Source organism: Hypomesus transpacificus, chromosome 12 (assembly GCF_021917145.1).
Source record: "Hypomesus transpacificus isolate Combined female chromosome 12, fHypTra1, whole genome shotgun sequence".
Classification (NCBI taxonomy): Eukaryota; Metazoa; Chordata; class Actinopteri; order Osmeriformes; family Osmeridae; genus Hypomesus; species Hypomesus transpacificus.
In genome coordinates this window covers 10471473-10491034 of record NC_061071.1, presented here as the reverse complement: position 1 = coordinate 10491034, position 19562 = coordinate 10471473, and the positions used below count along the sequence as shown (strand labels likewise).

At 44.6% G+C, this 19562-nt stretch overlaps 2 protein-coding genes across 2 annotated transcripts in view; one reads left to right on the top strand and one right to left on the bottom strand.

Annotated features, from left to right (window-relative positions):
• The first annotated feature begins 1118 nt into the window (after nucleotides 1–1118).
• gca (grancalcin) lies at nucleotides 1119–5816 on the top strand. The gene is made up of 8 exons (XM_047031050.1): nucleotides 1119–1288; nucleotides 1889–2074; nucleotides 2265–2334; nucleotides 2427–2470; nucleotides 3449–3596; nucleotides 3933–4046; nucleotides 4644–4702; nucleotides 4795–5816. Exons 1-8 carry the CDS (start codon nucleotides 1265–1267, stop codon nucleotides 4819–4821), a joined length of 672 nt encoding a protein of 223 aa, XP_046887006.1. The 5' UTR covers nucleotides 1119–1264; the 3' UTR covers nucleotides 4822–5816.
• Nucleotides 5542–19562, bottom strand: part of kcnh7 (potassium channel, voltage gated eag related subfamily H, member 7) — a 37471-nt gene continuing 23450 nt past the window's right edge. Inside the window, exons 12-14 of the mRNA XM_047031049.1 lie at nucleotides 11043–11190; nucleotides 9201–9369; nucleotides 5542–9020 (exon numbers count right to left, since the gene is read on the bottom strand). Coding sequence (XP_046887005.1) covers nucleotides 8709–9020; nucleotides 9201–9369; nucleotides 11043–11190 — 629 coding nt within the window. The 3' untranslated portion in view covers nucleotides 5542–8708. The remainder of the gene's footprint in view (nucleotides 9021–9200; nucleotides 9370–11042; nucleotides 11191–19562) is intronic.

Genomic DNA, 19562 nt, shown 5'->3' with positions numbered 1-19562 from the left:
ATTGTGTACAGGTGACACTTTGTACACATTAAGGGTTTTTATTGGACTATAGATGTGTATTTGTGTTTGCTTCTACGTTTGGTTGTGTGTGTGTGTGTGTTTCTCCGTTTGGTTGTGTGTGTGTGGTGTATCGTTGCCTGAAGATTGAGGCTCATACTGTAGCTGCAAAGCAAATGTTTATTCACATTGATAGACAGATGGGTGGCATGCGCTACAAAGATCAATATCATGATGGCTGGATGTTAGGCTCCTGTTTATTTGACATTTTGTATCTTCTTATGGTTTATGAAATTCAATGGTGTTCTTTTTTTAAGGTATAGAATTTTGTTGTTGTTGAAAATACATATTTAAAAAGTTAAAAAAAAAAAACTTCAGTAGGCCTATAAAGAATATACAGGGGGAACCACTTTCCTCAGACCTCCAGGGAAATCTGTTCCCCTGTGTTTACAGTGTAAGATACAGGTGTATAGATCAAACGTATGACACATTATGATCACTGTAAAATAATTAATGAAAGATTATGACAATTATGACACCGAATGCATTTTTATCGTACAGTACTATACGTTTATTTGTGACTGCAAAAAAACGTAAGGTTGTGTGTTAAAAACGACACACACAATAATACAATTTATAACAATAAACAAAAATATAAACAACCGTCAGAACAAGACAATGATCACGGAGAACTAGGCATTTTCAGTTCAAATTGGGTACATTGAAATTACAATAGCGCTACTACTAGGCTACACTAAACGGATTCACTTTACAGACTCTGAAAACAGGGACTGACTAACGATTGAGCAATACAACTTACTATACTATACTATACTTTAATGCCTGTATTTGAGTGTAAATGAACATCAAGAAATGTACGTTCATGGAAAGTATATAGAGCACACTATTAGGTAAAACACGCAAGGAAGGGTGAACAGGCAAAAAGTATAAGATCTTTGGAACAGGGAATCTGAACTCTCCGGAACACTTTCAAGAACACAATTCAAAAGCATCTAAAGCGTCCTCTTGTGGCAAAATTCCTTGAGTTGACGACAATCCTCCCACCCATGCACTTCCTGATTGGCTACCATACTATCAGTCAATCAGCCCTTGACTTCCGCCTTCTTTCAGCACCTCGGATGTGACGTAACTGGCAGCTAGCTCGGTAGAGAGAGTTAACTGCATGTTTCGACGAACATCTGATTGATAGTTAACATTTAAACGTAAAAGTGAATCCTTTCGTTACTATTTGTTAAAACTCACACAAATGGCTTACCCGGGATATGGAGGGGTGAGTAGATCTGTATTGATCGGGATGTAAAGACAGCTGTGAAAAGGGATGGCCCTTAAGTAATTAGCTAGATAGCTCCTGCAGGCTAATTTCAGCAACTAATCTATCTTCAGGTTTTATGTAGTGAGCTACGGAGGAACGGAACTGATAAACAATGTCATAAACAGAAAGCCCTGAGATTAACGCGTTAGACATGGAAAGAGTTGTAGCTGACTTCTAGGTAGCACTTTAAGTATTTTTGTATTTTTGTTTTTGATAACTGAAATCACGTAATGTTCAATCTGAAACGACTTTTGAAACGATAACATTTAGATGTTTTCTTGGTCGTTTTCGTGTCCGACATTAAAGCGCTTCCTGCTTCTCATAGACTTACGTCAGTCCGCAGTTGTAGGCCGAGCCCTTCTGGGAAATGGTCACGCTTGGTGGGGATTGTTTACGTACATTGGTGAAAAGTGGTTTAACGCACGTAGTTATTTCAATGACAACAATTGTATTTAATCTATTCACAATGCCTACATGTTTGATTTGATCTGCCACCTGTTAAGCCAGTAGTTTTAAATGACAAATAATTTACCAGCTATTGTGTCTCTCCAATTTCAGTATGGGGGTCCAATGCCAGGCATGCCACAGCAGGGCATGGCTATGGGGGGGCCTATGGCAGGGCACATGGGGGGGCCACCTCCAGCAGGCTACCCCCAGTATGGAGGGGGCTACCCAGGAACATTTGGGGCCCCTCAGCAACAAGCAGATCCCATGTATGGGTACTTCACAGCCATAGCAGGCCAGGTGAGGGATATCAAATAATAAAATGATGTAATTTGAACAAAATATATTTTGTTTTTTGTTCCACACACTGTTTAAGGTAACATATCAACCTAACATGGTATATTGGTATAATGATTCCCACCCTCATGTTTCCCAGTTGCCCCAGGTCAGGTTAGGGTCTGTGATCTGTTCTTGTGGTTCCTGTGTGCAGGATGGAGAGGTGGATGCTGAGGAGCTGCAGAGGTGCTTGACTCAGACAGGCATCAGCGGTAGCTACAACCGTGAGTACAGCTCATGGCGCCCCCTAGCTGGTCAGTAGATCAAGTGTGTGAGGTTTCAAAAGGGAAGTGACTTATTCTTTCTCCATTGACAGCTTTCAGCCTGGACACCTGCAGAATCATGATCGCCATGTTGGACGTATCCTTTCTATGTGGATGTGACGTATGAATGTGACAGCCAGACTAACCAGCGATTCACCAGCTTCCTGGTACTGACAGCTGCTGATGTTTACAGTAGGACCTCTGGCTCTGTGGGTTGGGCTCAATGTAGCTGTTGTGTCAGGATGTGGTCAGATGTGTTCAGGATGTGGTCTGATTAGTTCATGATGTGGTCTGATGTGGTCAGATGTGTTCAGGATGTGGTCTGATTAGTTCATGATGTGGTCTGATGTGGTCTGATGTGGTCAGATGTGTTCAGGATGTGGTCTGATGTGGTCTGATGTGTTCAGGATGTGGTCAGATGTGTTCAGGATGTGGTCTGATGTGGTCAGATGTGTTCAGGATGTGGTCAGATGTGTTCAGGATGTGGTCTGATGTGGTCAGATGTGTTCAGGATGTGGTCTGATTAGTTCATGATGTGGTCTGATGTGGTCAGATGTGTTCAGGATGTGGTCAGATGTGTTCAGGATGTGGTCTGATGTGGTCAGATGTGTTCAGGATGTGGTCTGATTAGTTCATGATGTGGTCTGATGTGGTCAGATGTGTTCAGGATGTGGTCAGATGTGTTCAGGATGTGGTCTGATGTGGTCAGATGTGTTCAGGATGTGGTCTGATTAGTTCATGATGTGGTCTGATGTGGTCAGATGTGTTCAGGATGTGGTCTGATTAGTTCATGATGTGGTCTGATGTGGTCAGATGTGTTCAGGATGTGGTCAGATGTGTTCAGGATGTGGTCTGATGTGTTCAGGATGTGGTCTGATGTGTTCATGAGTCAGAGAGAAAGTGGAAGAACTGGGGAGATTATGAAAGCAGCTAATGCCACGAGACAAGTTTATTCTTGCAACTCCCTGATTCTGAAGAATGGTGAATTATCCAGCATGCATCCTGTTGACACACCTCTGTGTGTCTGTGCGCTGCCAGCTCTGTGTGTCTGTGCCTTGACCCCAGTCCTGTGCAGAGGGACATGACAGGAAAGATGGGATTCAACGAGTTTAAGGAGCTCTTCGCTGCTCTGAATGGGTGGAAGCAGAACTTCATGATGTTCGACCAGGACAGGAGTGGGACTGTGGAGCCGCAGGAGATGGCCCAGTCCATGTCCGCTATGGGTGAGGGCCGTGCTTTACCTAAAATCAAATGTTCTTTTGGTTAAGGGCCAGATAAATGAAAAGATCCAGGTGTTTGTTGATTTGGGTACAACGTAAAGTTCATTGTTTTAACAAATGCCTTTAAAACATAGAAGACTATTTAAGCGATTAACCACCAGATTGTGTGGCATATCACCAATGTCCTTGTAGTATAGAACAGGGTATATTTGATGTATATAAACCCCCCAGTGGTCAGTGAAAGTAAAAAGTTGTCAGAAAAATAAATGATAACGTACAGATACCAGAAAAATCTATTTCCCATCTTTGCCATTGTAAACTGTTTCGGTTGCTTACCAGGGTATCGGGTGAGTCCACAAGCGCTGAACGGCATCATCAAGCGCTACAGCAGAGGAGGTCGGATCTACTTTGACGACTATGTGGCGTGTTGTGTGCGGCTCCGCGCTCTCACAGGTACACAGACACCTGGGCATCTACATTTACATTTATTCATTTAGCAGACATTTTTATCCAAAGCGACTTCCAAGAGAGACCTTTACAAAGTGCATAGGTCACTGATAATAACAACAAGATAGCCCCAAAAACATTGTGATAGCCAAAACATGAAGCACACATTGTGAACAACCAAAATAAGTGCCAAAGGGAAGAACCATAAGAACATGTAGTTAAACAAGTTACAATTAAACAACATGAATCGCTATAAGTGCAAGTGTACCTGTAAAAAAAGCAAGCAACAGTAAAAAATATTTCACAGCGAGTACCACAATTTAAATCAGCTACCACTAACTAACAAGAGCAACATGTCTCTAAGCAAGAGTCCTTGTGATCCTTGAGGAAACTAACATTGGGTCCAGCAAACCATTCCTATCTACTCAGTTATACTGAACCCAGACAGTGCCACTTCTTCTCTAGTGTCTTGGAGAGTTCATGATGAATACTGTATCACAGCACGAGTTCAAGATAGCATTTGGCTGTGAACAACGCCAGCATATATAGAGTTGATGTTTGTGCTGATCCTGTCCCTGTATGTGGCACTGCTGTGTTCCAAAGAGAGCTTTCGGAGGAGAGACACCATGCAACATGGGGCGGTCAACTTCCAGTATGATGATGTGAGCATTTAAACACATTCCCAACAACGCCAATTCAAATGTCCAGTCCTAACTAGGTAGCTACTTTACACACAATGCTTGTTTCTTCTCAGTTTATCCAGTGCACGATGTCCATCTGAGAGCTTGCGTCAAAGACTGTAGGGTTGGAGGTGAGACTGCCAGCCAGTCTAGTAACCATGACCACCACAGAAGGGAAAGGGGAGAACCAATCACTGTTAGCCTATTTACCACTATTAGGGTTTGAAGGTCGACTGAGTATAAACGACTTGGGTGGAGCCACACCAGAGAAGAGCCGCATCTTTGCTTGCCTGCCTTGTTATCTTGTATGCAATGGAAGAATATCGTGAAGATCTGGCCCTCAAGGGCGGACTGATCGTCTGTAGAGCTTGTTGTCAATTCTGTTGCCAGTGAAACTCAAGCATAAAGAAAACAGTGGTGAGGGTTTGGAAATGTGCTGAAAAAGGTGAGGTGATGTGCCATAACAATCTTTCTGATATTTATTCCCTCACCTGTTACCTCCTATTTTATATAACAATATAAAAACTGTAGTATCAACCATATATGCATCTTGTGTCAAATCAATTTAGTAAATAGTTCATATATAAATACGATAGATATATTTTGTAAAATATATAATGCTATGCATTTTTTTTTTTTTTTTTAAGTATGCTTTGCATTATGTTTGTAGTGGTTCTTCGGAGGCCTTTCATTGTTGTTAGTTTGCCAGAAAAAGAAAACTTTCCATACATGGGTAAATGAATTTTTAAATTTTGACTCTTTTTTCGAGTGCATCCATGGGCATGTGCTAACCGGATAACTGATTTTACATTTTTATTTTGTTAATAACTAAGCCAGTTGTTACTCAGGCAAAGTATCACTGTAAACCATATAGAACCATGCAGTATACTTTACTATGTTGTGTGTGGTAAAGTTACTGTGGATTGAAAAGGTTGTTTTATAATTACAGTAGTGTTAGCTTTGCTGTACGATGGCTCTGTGAAAATGAGAGCTATATTTGTTGAGAAGTTATTAGATTGAGTTACTAATGTTCTTGCCAATGTTGGTTTTGGTTGCAGTAAAATCATGACACAATAAACACTTTGTATTGAGTGTGCATTCTGTTTATTGATTTATACAATTGCGCAAATGTTTCAATGTATGTACATTATATTTCATTTATTTAAAGAACAGAAACATTCAAATTAGCTGTTAAGTGTTGCATTGTATAAAATACAGTGGCAAACATTTAAAAAATGCATAAAAACAATCGAACAGAACTAGATTTAAAAAGTGAAATTTCTATCCAGTAAAGCAGTTTTCTAATTTCTGTGCAAACGTTTGCAAATCCCACAAAGTCCAGAGGCCCCTTCGTTAGGCTGTGAACATACCAAGTACATTTTACAACATCTGTGTCCTTGGAAAGCATGTTGAAACAACACGCTCTGTTAGGTTTGCGCAGGTACCAGCCCAGTTTGTTATCCTAGTGTGATAGTGAGTTTGCTTGTTGAGTTATTTACATGCACTGGTATTACAATTGCTGAATTCCAAATCCACCCCTATACAGATACAGGTTAGGACAGGGTAATACTTCAGATAGCTCTCCGACTCATGAACGACATTCTGCTGGCGTCATGCAACCTGCTTGAATTCTACAGTTGCCTAGGAAACGAGAGGTAGAAGGGGGAAGTTCTGGAATTCAGCAGCAAGCGTTCCATATTCTGTTGAGGGTGGAAGGCGTGTTGGAGCAGGAATATATCTAGGACACGGAATAAGCAAGAGGATTTGAGAGATATCTGAATACTTGTTAAAATGAAAAATACTCCAACAAATAAATACATGCGTAGATGTTTCTCAGTTGGCTGGTAGGACATTCCATCAGGGTCTGTCTGGCCCTCCAACTGTCTGTGGTATACTGCTACATAGAAGGGGTTGATATGTGTTGTTTATGACTTCACTGCTCTTACATTAGGGCTTTCAAAAGCGTAATTACCACAAACCACATAAAAAAGTAATAACCATGGAAAATTAAGTTTCAACTTTTAGAAAAATAGGGTTTTACCAGTATTTTCCATTTCTTCCTCTCCTCGCGATCAACTATCACAAACAAGTCATTTAAAACCAACTGCCAGTTGGTGTTTTCATGCAGTGTCATACACCTGACAGTTGTTGTTGCGTTTGTGTCAATTCTTATAAAACTAATACGACTAATTCATTTGTAACATGCAATTCACCCATACGGTATCAATCTTAACATTGTTAAATAATTTTACATTGCAGTTGGATGCATACAATTGAGCTGGATGTGATGTAGGGTGTAGTGGGTAAAGGCTCGTATAGCTAAGGCTAACATATTGAACTTGCTAGTTCAGAATCCCTAGAATTTCTCTTCTTGGACAATGTTTTAATGTGTAGGCTATTATAAAAAATGTTGTTTTTGGGTTAAGAGTCAATCACATCTTGACTAGTTGTTAAATATTATTTTTTAAGATCAGTAAATTGATTTTCTCGTGGCTTAGAACGGTTAATACAAAATGTGTTCATCTGGAAAATGATGGAAGACTAATCATGCATGGTAAAGACTGTGGCATACACTCAATTTGTTAAATGATTTTCAATCGTACATTTATGTCCACATTTGCGTCCATTTCTCCTCTGATGTGCTTACAGTAGTACACATACTGAATGTCATACGCGTGTAAGGTGAAGAGCAGTACATATAGACACTTCACATCAAAATAATGTCAGTAATATTCTTATGAGTGAATAATTCAACTTACTGAAGAATTTGCTAAAAGTAGCACTACAAAATGTTTACAGTGATATGCATTTGCGACAAATGTAACTGTAGAAGTTTTACTGATTTTGTTTTAGACAAAACATCAAATGAATGTAATGTGTTATGTTGCTATTATTGCTTTCATGTGCCAAGAGGCTAATATAGTTGAAGGAGATCCTTAATCATCGCACACAAACTTTGTCAACACAGGCTGAACATTTTCTAGTTGGTAAATGTTCTTTGAACTAGAGTGATTTTGATTAAAATGAATTCATTTAGCAGACTATTTTATCCAAAGGGACGGACAGTACGGGGGGGATTTGAACCTGCAACTTTTTGGTTTTGAGATTAAGCAAACTCCCTCTAAGCTAAACCTTTCTTTAATAACCTGTGGTTTTACATCTGCTGACATTTAATGATTTTAAAGTATGTTGATGTTTTGTTTAGGCACAGTATATCTTCTAGACTAGAGTATAATATCTGGCTAGTTGGGTGTTTATCAAGTACATAAAAAGTATTGAAATACATACATGGTGTCTGTTTAACCTGCGACAGGCAATTGAAAAGCTTTTAACTGCACATCTTAAAGATGCTCAGTAAAAATGTCTGAGTTTTTTCAAGTAGCTTTGTCCCAAGAGAACAGGAACAGCGATAAAGGAGCATCGTCAGTCGTCACCGTGACTACGCTATGAGATGTGCTGTAGGTGTAACATGCGACAGACAGTCGTCACCGTGACTACGCTGTGAGATGTGCAGCGGGTGGAACATGCGACAGAAAACACTTTTCGAAACATGCATTTCTCTTTTAGGAACAAGCATGTGCCTTGTCTTTTCTGGCAGTGTTATTCTGAAAGTATGTACACGGTGAAGAAAGAAACAACCCCTCAAGAGCCATGATGCAAATCTAACTGTGTGTATGGTGAATGTGCGTTGTACATATCTAACTGTGTGTATGGTGAATGTGCGTTGTACATATCTAACTGTGTGTATGGTGAATGTGCGTTGTACATATCTAACTGGGTGTATGGTGATGTGGTCATACTGTCTCCATGGGGACGAGAGGGAGGGATGTTTTTTACTTCTTTTTGTTGTTGAAAAAGGAATGGAAGAGTTGACAGTTTTTCCTTGCATAACACAGTCTCCTTAGACCCTGAGTCAGACTTGAGAGAGGACCTCTAGCGCTCTGAAGAGACAGGGGGGAGGAAGATGAGAAGATGCAGGCTAAGGAGCCTACTTCCCTGGAAACCCTGGATCAGAGAGGGGTCTGTGGAGCCTCGGAGCTGTGGAGCTGCAGGGGGAAGTGTCCGGGAGAGAGGCCTGTCTGGAGGAGGGGAGGCGGGGTCTGGGGGCCTGGGCCTGGGCCTGGTCCTGGGCCTGGTCTGGGTTCTGTGGGGGAGACTTGAGGGGGAGTGCCTTGTCGTGTCTGCGCTCAGTGTCAACGTCCGTCTCCGGCTGTTCCGACGGTTCTCCTTCCGGAACCGTTTCCGCGGAGACCGTGCCGGGCGTGGAATCTTTGGATTTGTTCTGGGGTTTCTCCATGCTCTGGAAAACAGGTCAGCAGCACAACCTGGTCAGCAGCAAGGATCACCTCTCCTATGGTCAAGAACACTGACTCAGCTAATGTACGTTTACAACACTGGTGATCCCATCCAGGGGACGCAAGGACGACATGACTGCGTGCACCAATACCCATTTGGTCAGGTGGCAGGATCAGGATCTTACCCGGGGGGCTGGGGGGCTGGGGGTGGCAGGGTCGGGCTGGCCCCTGACGGCTGGACTCTGGTAGTCAGGGCTGGAGGCGACGGTGCTATAGGCAGGAGGACCCAGAGCAGTCTGCCGCTGCAGCAGCTGCAGGATGGTCTGGATGTCTGATGTCATCTGGGACTCCAACCTGCTTCCACGGCAACACAAACACACCGTGCTCACGCTCACGTCCTCGCTGAGGAAGGGCTCATTGGAACTCAGCACAAACTTCCAACTCATCGTTGACGTCAGTAACCACAGACAGACGTGGAGTCACTGTGCTAGCTGCCTTTCTCTTACAGCACAGCCAGGTTAGCGTTGAACACACACTGCTACTTTGGCTGTAGTATAGCACCTTTGTTTGTACCGTTGAGCATTAAGTCAGTTCTCACTGGAAACACTAGGGGGAACCCCATGCCATCCAATACGCAGAGGCCGTAATATTGCGATAGTTTCTGGAAACTAATATAACCTGTCAGCCCTCTCTGATTCATCACATCTCATATACAGGTTCATTTCCACGTGGACATGCAGGTAATCTAATCTTCCACTCATGGCTTCCATGGATCCGCCTGGCTGAGTCAGTGTGTCTAGAGCAGGGGAAGTGACACCCAGGGTGTGTGATGTCATCCATACAGGAAGCTGCATCACAGCTTGTCATAACAGTGCTACTTCTACATCCTCACGTTTCATCCCTCATTTAGTTACTAAGACAACAGTGTACACTACCATATTTACAGACCAGGTTAGACCAGTGTTCACTATCATAGTTACCATAGTTACGGACCAGGTTAGACCAGTGTTCAGTATCATAGTTACCATGGTTACGGACCAGGTAAAACCAGTGTTCACTAGCAGAGTTACCATGGTTACGGACCAGGTTAGACCAGTGTTCAGAATCAGTTACCATGGTTACGGACCAGGTTAGACCAGTCACAGTGAGCTGCAACCCGGGAATCCTCCCCCCCTCACTGTTTTAGCACTCTAGCCAATCACAGCATGGCTGGTTAGCCAGTACAGAGAGATGAGCGTCTCCATCAGTCTGTCTGTGCTGAACACCCCCTGACTGTCCTCCCCCCCTCCCCCCTCTCCCCCCTCCCCCCCCCCTCCCCCAGGACACCGTCTGATCCAGGAGAGATGAGAGAGAGGAGGCCTGCTGGGCAAGCGAACAGGACACTCACACCTACACTCCTGCTAGACTGGGAAACAGACAGGGGAAGGAGAGAGAGAGGGAGAGAGACAGACAGACAGAGAGACAGACAGAGAGACAGACAGAGAGAGGTAGAGTGAAACAGAGGGAGAGAGGGAGAGAGAGGGAGAGAGACACACAGAGAGAGAGGGAGAGCGACACAGAGAGAGAGGTAGAGAGAAACGGAGAGGGAGAGAGACAGAGAGGGAGAGAGACAGAGAGGGAGAGAGACACAGAGAGGGAGAGAGACACAGAGAGAGAGACACACAGAGAGAGAGAGAGGTAGAGAGACACAAAGAGGGAGAGAGACATAGAGAGAGGTAGAGACACAGAGAGGGAGCGAGACACAGAGAGGGAGTGAGACATAGAGAGAGGTAGAGAGACACAGAGAGAGAGAAGCCCAGACACTGACAAGACCACAGACTAGATTAAGGTCTCGTTACTTTCTGGGTAATTAGGCCCCACCCCCATCCCATCCTCCCCAGTGATGTCAGATGTCTTTGTGAATGACTGTGTCTCGTGGGCGCTGGGCTATAAATAGAGACCTCCGTCTACCCCCCTGTCTGCCCCCCCGTCTGCCCCCCTGTCTACCCCCCCTGTCTGCCCCCCCGTCTGCTCCAGATGCTGCTCACCTATTCAGGTGCTCCTGCAGGAGGTCCAGGCGTTGCTCCACCTCTCCGTAGGTAAGGTCCGTGTCGCTGTCTTCATCCCCGCCGCGGGGCTCCTCTGCTGGGCCAGCCTGCTCCTCCACGCCCCTGGGTCTCCCGCACACCCAGCCCTCTGCACACACACACAAGCGTATACGCACACACAAACCCATATATGAAAACAGACACACACACACACTCCTGTTCATCATTTCCCTGACAGTGAGGGCAGCTCAGGTTAGTCCAGGATTAATTCAGATTATTCAGCCTCAGTCAGATATGGTACGTCTGATAAAGTCTGAGACTAATCTCGGGCTGTGAGCTCCACACCACCACACACTGAAAGCACAGGCCAGGGAGTGTGATCAGTCAGACTGCTGACTCACACACAGCTCCACATAACCTCACAGTCGTCAGCCTCTTGTTCCACCAGCATCACAGGGCTTCCCTGTTACAACACCTCCACACAGGACCGCCAAGGAGCGAGAGAGAGAGAGACAGAGAGACAGAGAGGGGGGTAGAGAAAGAGGGAGAGAGAGAGACAGAGAGAAAGAAAGAGGGAGAGAGAGAGAGACAGAGAGGGGGGTAGAGAAAGAGAGAAAGAGGGAGAGAGAGAGACAGAGTGGGGGGTAGAAAAAGACAGAGAGAGGGGGGAAGAGAAGACAGAGCAAGAGAGGCTAGAGAGAGAGAGAGAGAGAGAGAGAGAGAGAGAGAGAGAGAGAGAGAGGAGGAGGAAGGGAGGGAGGGAGGGAGGGAGGGAGGGAAGGAGGAAGGGAGGGAGGGAGGGAGGGAGGGAGGGAGGGAGGAGAAAGGAAGGAGGGAGGGAGGGAGGAAGAAAGGAGGGAGGAGAGTGGGAGGGAGGAAAAGGAAAAAAGGAAGTAAAGAGGGATAAGGAAGGAAGGAGGTGTTTGGGTAGACATGGCCAGGTGACAGGCCCCGTGTCCAGGTCTCTAGGAACCTTTGTGACGGGAGCCGGAGGGAGAGGAATGACAGTGACGGGCGCCTGCTGTGGTGATTACAGGGATCAATAGGCCCCAGGCTACTCTGTGCTGCCTGGTCGCCTGGGAAACATCTCCCTGAGTGAGGGGATGATGCCGTCAAATCACCACGATGGGAGCCTTCATTTCAGAGCACAGCTGTGATTGGAGCCATGGTGTATTATCTGTTCAGTGTCTGTTTGGAGAGGGGGTGCTGGCAGGGAGAGGGTCATTCTCTGGCTGGGGAGCATGCTGCATTCACACTGAGCTGTACGTAACTACCGAACATGTTGTTTTGTGTCTGTATGGACGAGTGTGTGTTTGGCACAGAGGGAGGAGTGTGTGTGTGTGTCTCAACTTGGCTTCATCCACAACGGTCACCTCAGGTCATGTTATTACCATTAACACACAGACACAGGAATTGATGTAGCTTGTGTTGAGGTATGAGCACTCAAACACAGTTCAGCTTATTTACTGAGTGTCTTTCTCTCTGCAAACTCCCCTTCTCTATGCACTGGAGAGCAGGCCACTGAAGGACTCTCTTATCCACTTTCAACATCAACTGATTCAAATTAAGAATATGTGTTAAAGAGCTACAATTCACCGGGTTGATTCCCCGTGGCACATATATGAGGCAGTCTAAGTCTCCGCACCCCTGCCATGATGAGACCGCCCCCAGTACTTCATACTGTATTTCAATATCAAGGTTGAACCACTATTAGCAAATACGACCCTTGTTTTGTCCTAAAACATAAAATACGTCCTGAGACACTTTTAAATATGTCTGTTATCACTCCGGCTGAGCTCAGAGTAGGAGGATTCTGCCGGCGGTGACAACTCTAGTTCCCCCTCTCTGAATATGACCCATCCACAACGGTCACCCTGGCCGCTGTAATCCTCTTAACTGCCTGTTTATCGTCGGGGTGATGCCACATAATCCACGCTGGCGTTTTTAATAGGTGTGACATCCGACGTCTGGGTTTGCTAAATTAGCTCAGTAAAACGAGGCAGATCTAATCCCTCACATGTGGGCATGCATGTCCTGGGACCCCCAGATCATGGTGAAGGTCACGTGTGTTATTCCTGTGACCCTCCTCCAGACCCTGTGACCCTCCTGCAGGTCCTGTGACCCTCCTCCAGGTCTCCTCTCCAGGGGTATCACCGTGTTCCCGCTGAAGCAGAGCAGGAGGAGATGGTACAGCCTCGCCAAGGAGCCTCACGGATGTTTCATAACAACATCAATGTGTTCATTTAGCTGACGCTTATATACAGACCTGGGGGGATTCGAATCAGCAACCTTTCAATCTGCACTCAGATGCTCTAGCCACTGAGCTCTACCTGGCCTACAGGTTTACAGCTCACCATGTGTCCAGGTGTGAGGGGTGCAGTGTGGCCAAAACAATCTCACCAGAAGTCACTACTGTTAAGATTACGTGATGATGTAATATATTAGGTCAACCTTTAGATCTGTTGATGTACTAAGTACAATTACTGATCCAGAGCGAATAGTGTTTTCACCAGTAGCGGTTAGAACCGAAACTGTACTGTACTGTAGCTAGTGGTATGTGTGTGTGGAGCGAGTGGTAAGTGACAGTGGAGCGAGTGGTACGCGACAGTAGCTAGTGGTACATGACAGTAGCTAGTGGTACATGACAGTAGCTAGTGGTACGTGACAGTAGCCAGTGGTACATGACAGTAGCCAGTGGTACATGACAGTAGCTAGTGGTACATGACAGTAGCTAGTGGTATATGACAGTGGCTAGTGGTATGTGACAGCGCCTCCACTGGTACATGACAGTCACTGTTCTGTTGATAGTGGTACGCAAGTGTCTCATGGCAGTTGCATCGGGTGTCTTCCAGCTTTTGTTTTGCTGTCATGTAGACTAACTGCCCAGCGGCCATTTTAGAATAGGAGAACAGGCTATAAACTTTTATTTTTTAAATACTGATTCTGATGGGTAAATGTAATATTCATAAATGTATATGGTCATTGTCCAAGCCAAATGGACAATGACCACACACTTTATTAATGACTTTAACATGTACACTATGTCTTTTGCAACATTTTAAATACGAAAGCAGGAAAAACATGTGCTATCCTAAAGAAATATAGCTTACTTTGACTTAATGATGCATTATCTGGCTTTTTATTTATTTTATGTATCTTCTTTGTTGTAAGTGGCTACTTATTTGTTGTATTTTTTCAGTATGATCAGTATGATCTCATGACAATATAGACTTGAAAAACAATATGTTATGGTTTGGGTTTGCCTATAGGCTACATTTATTTTAATTATTTCGAGAATTGTTAATAAAGACTCATTTAAAATGTTAACATTGTGTTATGACCCTATGAAATACATTGCCATTTAGGGCCTTTACATAATCAACAGTATAATCTCATGACAATATAGACTTGAAAAACAATATGCCTATGTTATGGTTTGGGTTTGCCTAGATATAGGCTAGGCCTGCATATATTTTAATTATTTCGAGAATTGTTAATAAAGACTCATTTAAAATGTTAACATTGTGTTATGACCCTATGAAATACATTGCCATTTAGGTCTTTTAAACCGTCAGTTTAAAGTGTTTTATGGGTGGATTTGAAGCCACCAGTCAGTAGCTCCAATCTTGCGCACGAACTTTGCGCACGGAGACAAACGCAAAACAACAAACACTCGCTTGGAGCGGAGACCAATGCAAAACACAATACGATGTGTTGAGCCAAACCAAAGCCGTCAAAGGCTACCATGAATGTAGCTACAGCAACCGTGGATGACTCAATAAGTTTTGTCACGTTATTTTGTATGAATTGTATTTAAGTGAAGGCTATATATTTACGCCTTTATTTTATTTTTTACATACAAAAGTAGGCCAATCAACAATAGAATCTTATGACAATACAGACTTGAAAAACAATATGTTATGGTTAGGGTTTGCCTAGATATAGGCTACATATATTTTAATTATTTCGAGAATTGTTAATAAAGACTCAATTAAGATTTTAACATTGTGTTATGACCCTATGAAATACATTGCTCTTTAGGTCTTTTAAGCCGTCAGTTTAAAGTGTTTTATGGGTGGATTTGGAGTCACCAGTCAGTAGCTCCAATGTTGCGCACGAACCACTTTGAGCGGAGACAAATGCAAAACGTAATAGCCTATAGGCCTAACACTCAAAATTTTAAAATTTTAAATGAGTCTTTATTAACAATTCTCGAAATAATTAAAATATATGTAGCCTATATCTAGGCAAACCCAAACCATAACATATTGTTTTTCAAGTCTATATTGTCATGAGATTATACTGCTGATTATGTAAAAAAAATAATAAAGGCGTAAATATATGGCCTACACTAACATGCAATTCATACAAATTAACTTCACAAAAGATTGAGTCATCCAAAGTTAATGTAGCTAACTACATGCTATGGTAGCTTTCGGCAGTTCTGTTAGCTCAACTGCCTGCTAAACATGCAATCCATCGCCGTCCAAAATATAAGCTCCCTCTATGGACGGCACTTTGAACAGCATCGCCGTCCGTAAGATCAGCAGCCATCGCCGTCATTCTATGGACGTCCACATGGACGGCTATGACGCCGTCCATGATCTATGCTCCCCCTAACGACGGACGTCCCTGCTAATCCATCGCCGTCCAAAATATCTGCTCCCTCTATGGACGGCACTCTGAACAGCATCGCCGTCCGTCCATCCATGGAAAGATCAGCAGCCATCGCCGTCAGTCTATGGACGTCCATATGGACGTCCAAAACGCAAAAAAAGATTTAGCTCCTACTGGCATCGTGACTGTCTCCTGACTAGGTAAGTGACTTTAAATGTGTAACTTCTGTTGTGCTCAATCTTGTGTCTGGATAGAGCTGACAGCTATCCAGGCCGTTAAGTAGCTAGCTAAAGATCGAGTTTTAGGGTATTTTTCAGGGTACTCGCCGCCGCGTGAGACCCTGGCTTTGTTTGCATAATTAGGCTAATTATAGATCGAGTTTCAGGGTATTTTCCAGGGTACTCGCCGCCGCGTGAGACCCTGCTTTGTTTACATAATTAGGGTCATTGTAGAAAGCAGCTAAATAGCCCTGAATTCTGTCATCAGATTCAGAGCGAATAGTGTTTTCACAGAGTGTGCATTGTGACTGTCTACTGACTAGGTGACTTTAAATGTGTAACTTCTGTTGTGTTTCTGCTCAATCTTGTGTCTGGATAGAGCTGAGAGACGGCAGCTACTGTATCCAGGCCGTTAAGTAGCTAGCTACAGATTCCCGGGTATTTTCCAGGGTACTCGCCGCCGCGTGAGACCCTGGCTTTGTTTGCATAATTAGGCTAATTATAGATCGAGTTTCAGGGTATTTTTCAGGGTACTCGCCGCCGCGTGAGACCCTGGCTTTGTTTGCATAATTAGGCTAATTATAGATCGAGTTTCAGGGTATTATCCAGGGTACTCGCCGCCGCGTGAGACCCTGGCTTTGTTTACATAATTGGGGTCATTGTAGAAAGCAGCTAAATAGCCCTGAATTATGTCATCAGATTCAGAGCAAATAGTGTTTTCACAGTGTGCATCGTGACTGTCTCCTGACTAGGTAAGTGACTTCAAATGTGTAACTTCTGTTGTGCTCAATCTTGTGTCTGGATAGAGCTGAGAGACAGCAGCTATCCAGGGCGTTAAGTAGCTAGCTACAGATCAAGTTTCAGGGTATTTTTCAGGGTACTCGCCGCCGCGTGAGACCCTGGCTTTGTTTGCATAATTAGGCTAATTATAGATCGAGTTTCAGGGTATTTTCCAGGGTACTCGCCGCCGCGTGAGACCCTGCTTTGTTTACATAATTAGGGTCATTGTAGAAAGCAGCTAAATAGCCCTGAATTCTGTCATCAGATTCAGAGCAAATAGTGTTTTCACAGAGTGTGCATCGTGACTGTCTCCTGACTAGGTAAGTGACTTTAAATGTGTAAATTCTGTTGTGCTCAATCTTGTGTCTGGATAGAGCTGAGAGACGGCAGCTATCCAGGCCGTTAAGTAGCTAGCTACAGATTCCCGGGTATTTTCCAGGGTACTCGCCGCTGCGTGAGACCCTGGCTTTGTTTGCATAATTAGGCTAATTATAGATCGAGTTTCAGGGTATTATCCAGGGTACTCGCCGCCGCGTGAGACCCTGGCTTTGTTTACATAATTAGGGTCATTGTAGAAAGCAGCTAAACAGCCCTGAATTCTGTCATCAGATTCAGAGCGAATAGTGTTTTCACAGAGTGTGCATCGTGACTGTCTCCTGACTAGGTAAGTGACTTCAAATGTGTAACTTCTGTTGTGCTCAATCTTGTGTCTGGATAGAGCTGACAGCTATCCAGGCCGTTAAGTAGCTAGCTAAAGATCGAGTTTCAGGGTATTTTTCAGGGTACTCGCCGCTGCGTGAGACCCTGGCTTTGTTTGCATAATTAGGCTAATTATAGATCGAGTTTCAGGGTATTTTCCAGGGTACTCGCCGCCGCGTGAGACCCTGCTTTGTTTACATAATTAGGGTCATTGTAGAAAGCAGCTAAATAGCCCTGAATTCTGTCATCAGATTCAGAGCAAATAGTGTTTTCACAGTGTGCATCGTGACTGTCTCCTGACTAGGTAAGTGACTTCAAATGTGTAACTTCTGTTGTGCTCAATCTTGTGTCTGGATAGAGCTGAGAGACAGCTATCCAGGCCGTTAAGTAGCTAGCTAAAGATCGAGTTTCAGGGTATTTTTCAGGGTACTCGCCGCCGCGTGAGACCCTGGCTTTGTTTGCATAATTAGGCTAATTATAGATCGAGTTTCAGGGTATTTTCCAGGGTACTCGCCGCTGCGTGAGACCCTGCTTTGTTTACATAATTAGGGTCATTGTAGAAAGCAGCTAAATAGCCCTGAATTCTGTCATCAGATTCAGAGCAAATAGTGTTTTCACAGAGTGTGCATTGTGACTGTCTACTGACTAGGTGACTTTAAATGTGTAACTTATGCTGTGTTTCTGCTCAATCTTGTGTCTGGATAGAGCTGAGAGACGGCAGCTATCCAGGCCGTTAAGTAGCTAGCTACAGATTCCCGGGTATTTTCCAGGGTACTCGCCGCCGCGTGAGACCCTGACTTTGTTTACATATTTAGGGGTCAGCTGCGCCTTGCATATTTAAGGAGGCTGACATTCCAGAGCCATTCTCGCCTGTTAGCCTCGGTGCACGAAGACTCGGTCGAACATAGACATTTACATTTACATTTACATTTATTCATTTAGCAGACGCTTTTGTCCAAAGCGACTTCCAAGAGAGAGCTTCACAAAGTGCATAGGTCACTGATAATAACAACAAGATAGCCCCACAGCATTGCGGGTAGTCAAAGACAAGAAGTACATATTGTGAACAACCAAAAAATAGTGCTAAAGGGAAGAGACCATAAGAGCATGTAGTTAAACAAGTTAAAATTACACAACATTGATCTCTAAGTGCAGGTGTACCTGTAGGAAAGCAATAAAAATAGGATTAACTAAAAAAGAAGAATACAACAGTTTAAATCAGCTACCACTAACCAACAAGAGCAACAGTCTAAGCAAGAGTCATTGTGAACCTTGAGGAAACTAGCGTTGGATTCAGCAAACCATTCCTAAGTACCATTGTACTCCCGGAACAAGTGCGTCTTGAGCCTTCTCTTGAAGGTGGAGAGACAGTCCGTGTCTCTGATGGAGGTGGGGAGTTGATTCCACCACTGGGGTGCCAGGCAGGAGAAGAGCTTGTGCTGGGACCGGGCGGTCTTGAGAGGTGGGACCACCAGGCGGTTGTCTGAAGAAGACCGTAGGTGGCGGGTGGGGGTGTAAGGCTGCAGGAGAGACTTGATGTAGTCGGGCGCAGTTCCATTCACTGCTCGGAAGGTCAGTACCAGGGTCTTGAATCTGATGCGGGCCGTTATGGGTAGCCAGTGGAGGGAGATGAGGAGCGGGGTAACGTGGGAGCGTCTGGGTATATTGTAGACCAGACGGGCCGCTGCGTTCTGAATTCTCTGAAGAGGGCGGGTTGCGCATGATGGGAGACCGGCGAGCAGCGAGTTGCAGTAGTCCAACTTGGAGAGGACAAGTGCTTGGACAAGCAGCTGGGTGGAGTGCTCAGACAGGTATCTCCTGATCTTCCGGATGTTGTAGAGGGTGAATCTACACGACCGGGAGACCGCAGCAATGTGGGCCGTGAGGGAGAGCTCGTCGTCCATGGTCACCCCAAGGTTCCTGGCAGAGGATGAGGGGGTCACCGTCGCAGATCCCAGGGTGATTGAGAAGTCATGGGAGATGGAGGGTTTGGCCGGGATGATGAGAAGTTCTGTTTTGGCAAGGTTCAGCTGGAGATGGTGCTCAGTCATCCAGGCGGAGATGTCTGCGAGGCAGGCCTCAATCCTAGCTGAGATCCCCGGATCGGTCGGAGGGAATGACAGGTACAGCTGCGTGTCGTCAGCGTAGCAGTGGTAGGAGAAGCCATGACAAGGAGTCTACCTGCGGGAGTCCACCGAGGAAGACC

Bases quoted from the DNA above. Each gene is read 5' to 3' on its own strand.
- gca (XM_047031050.1), top strand. From the start codon at position 1,265: ATGGCTTACCCGGGATATGGAGGG. The intron at 1,289-1,888 runs GTGAGTAGATCT...CTCCAATTTCAG, and splicing joins CTTACCCGGGATATGGAGGG to TATGGGGGTCCAATGCCAGG. The intron at 4,703-4,794 runs GTGAGCATTTAA...GTTTCTTCTCAG, and splicing joins TCAACTTCCAGTATGATGAT to TTTATCCAGTGCACGATGTC.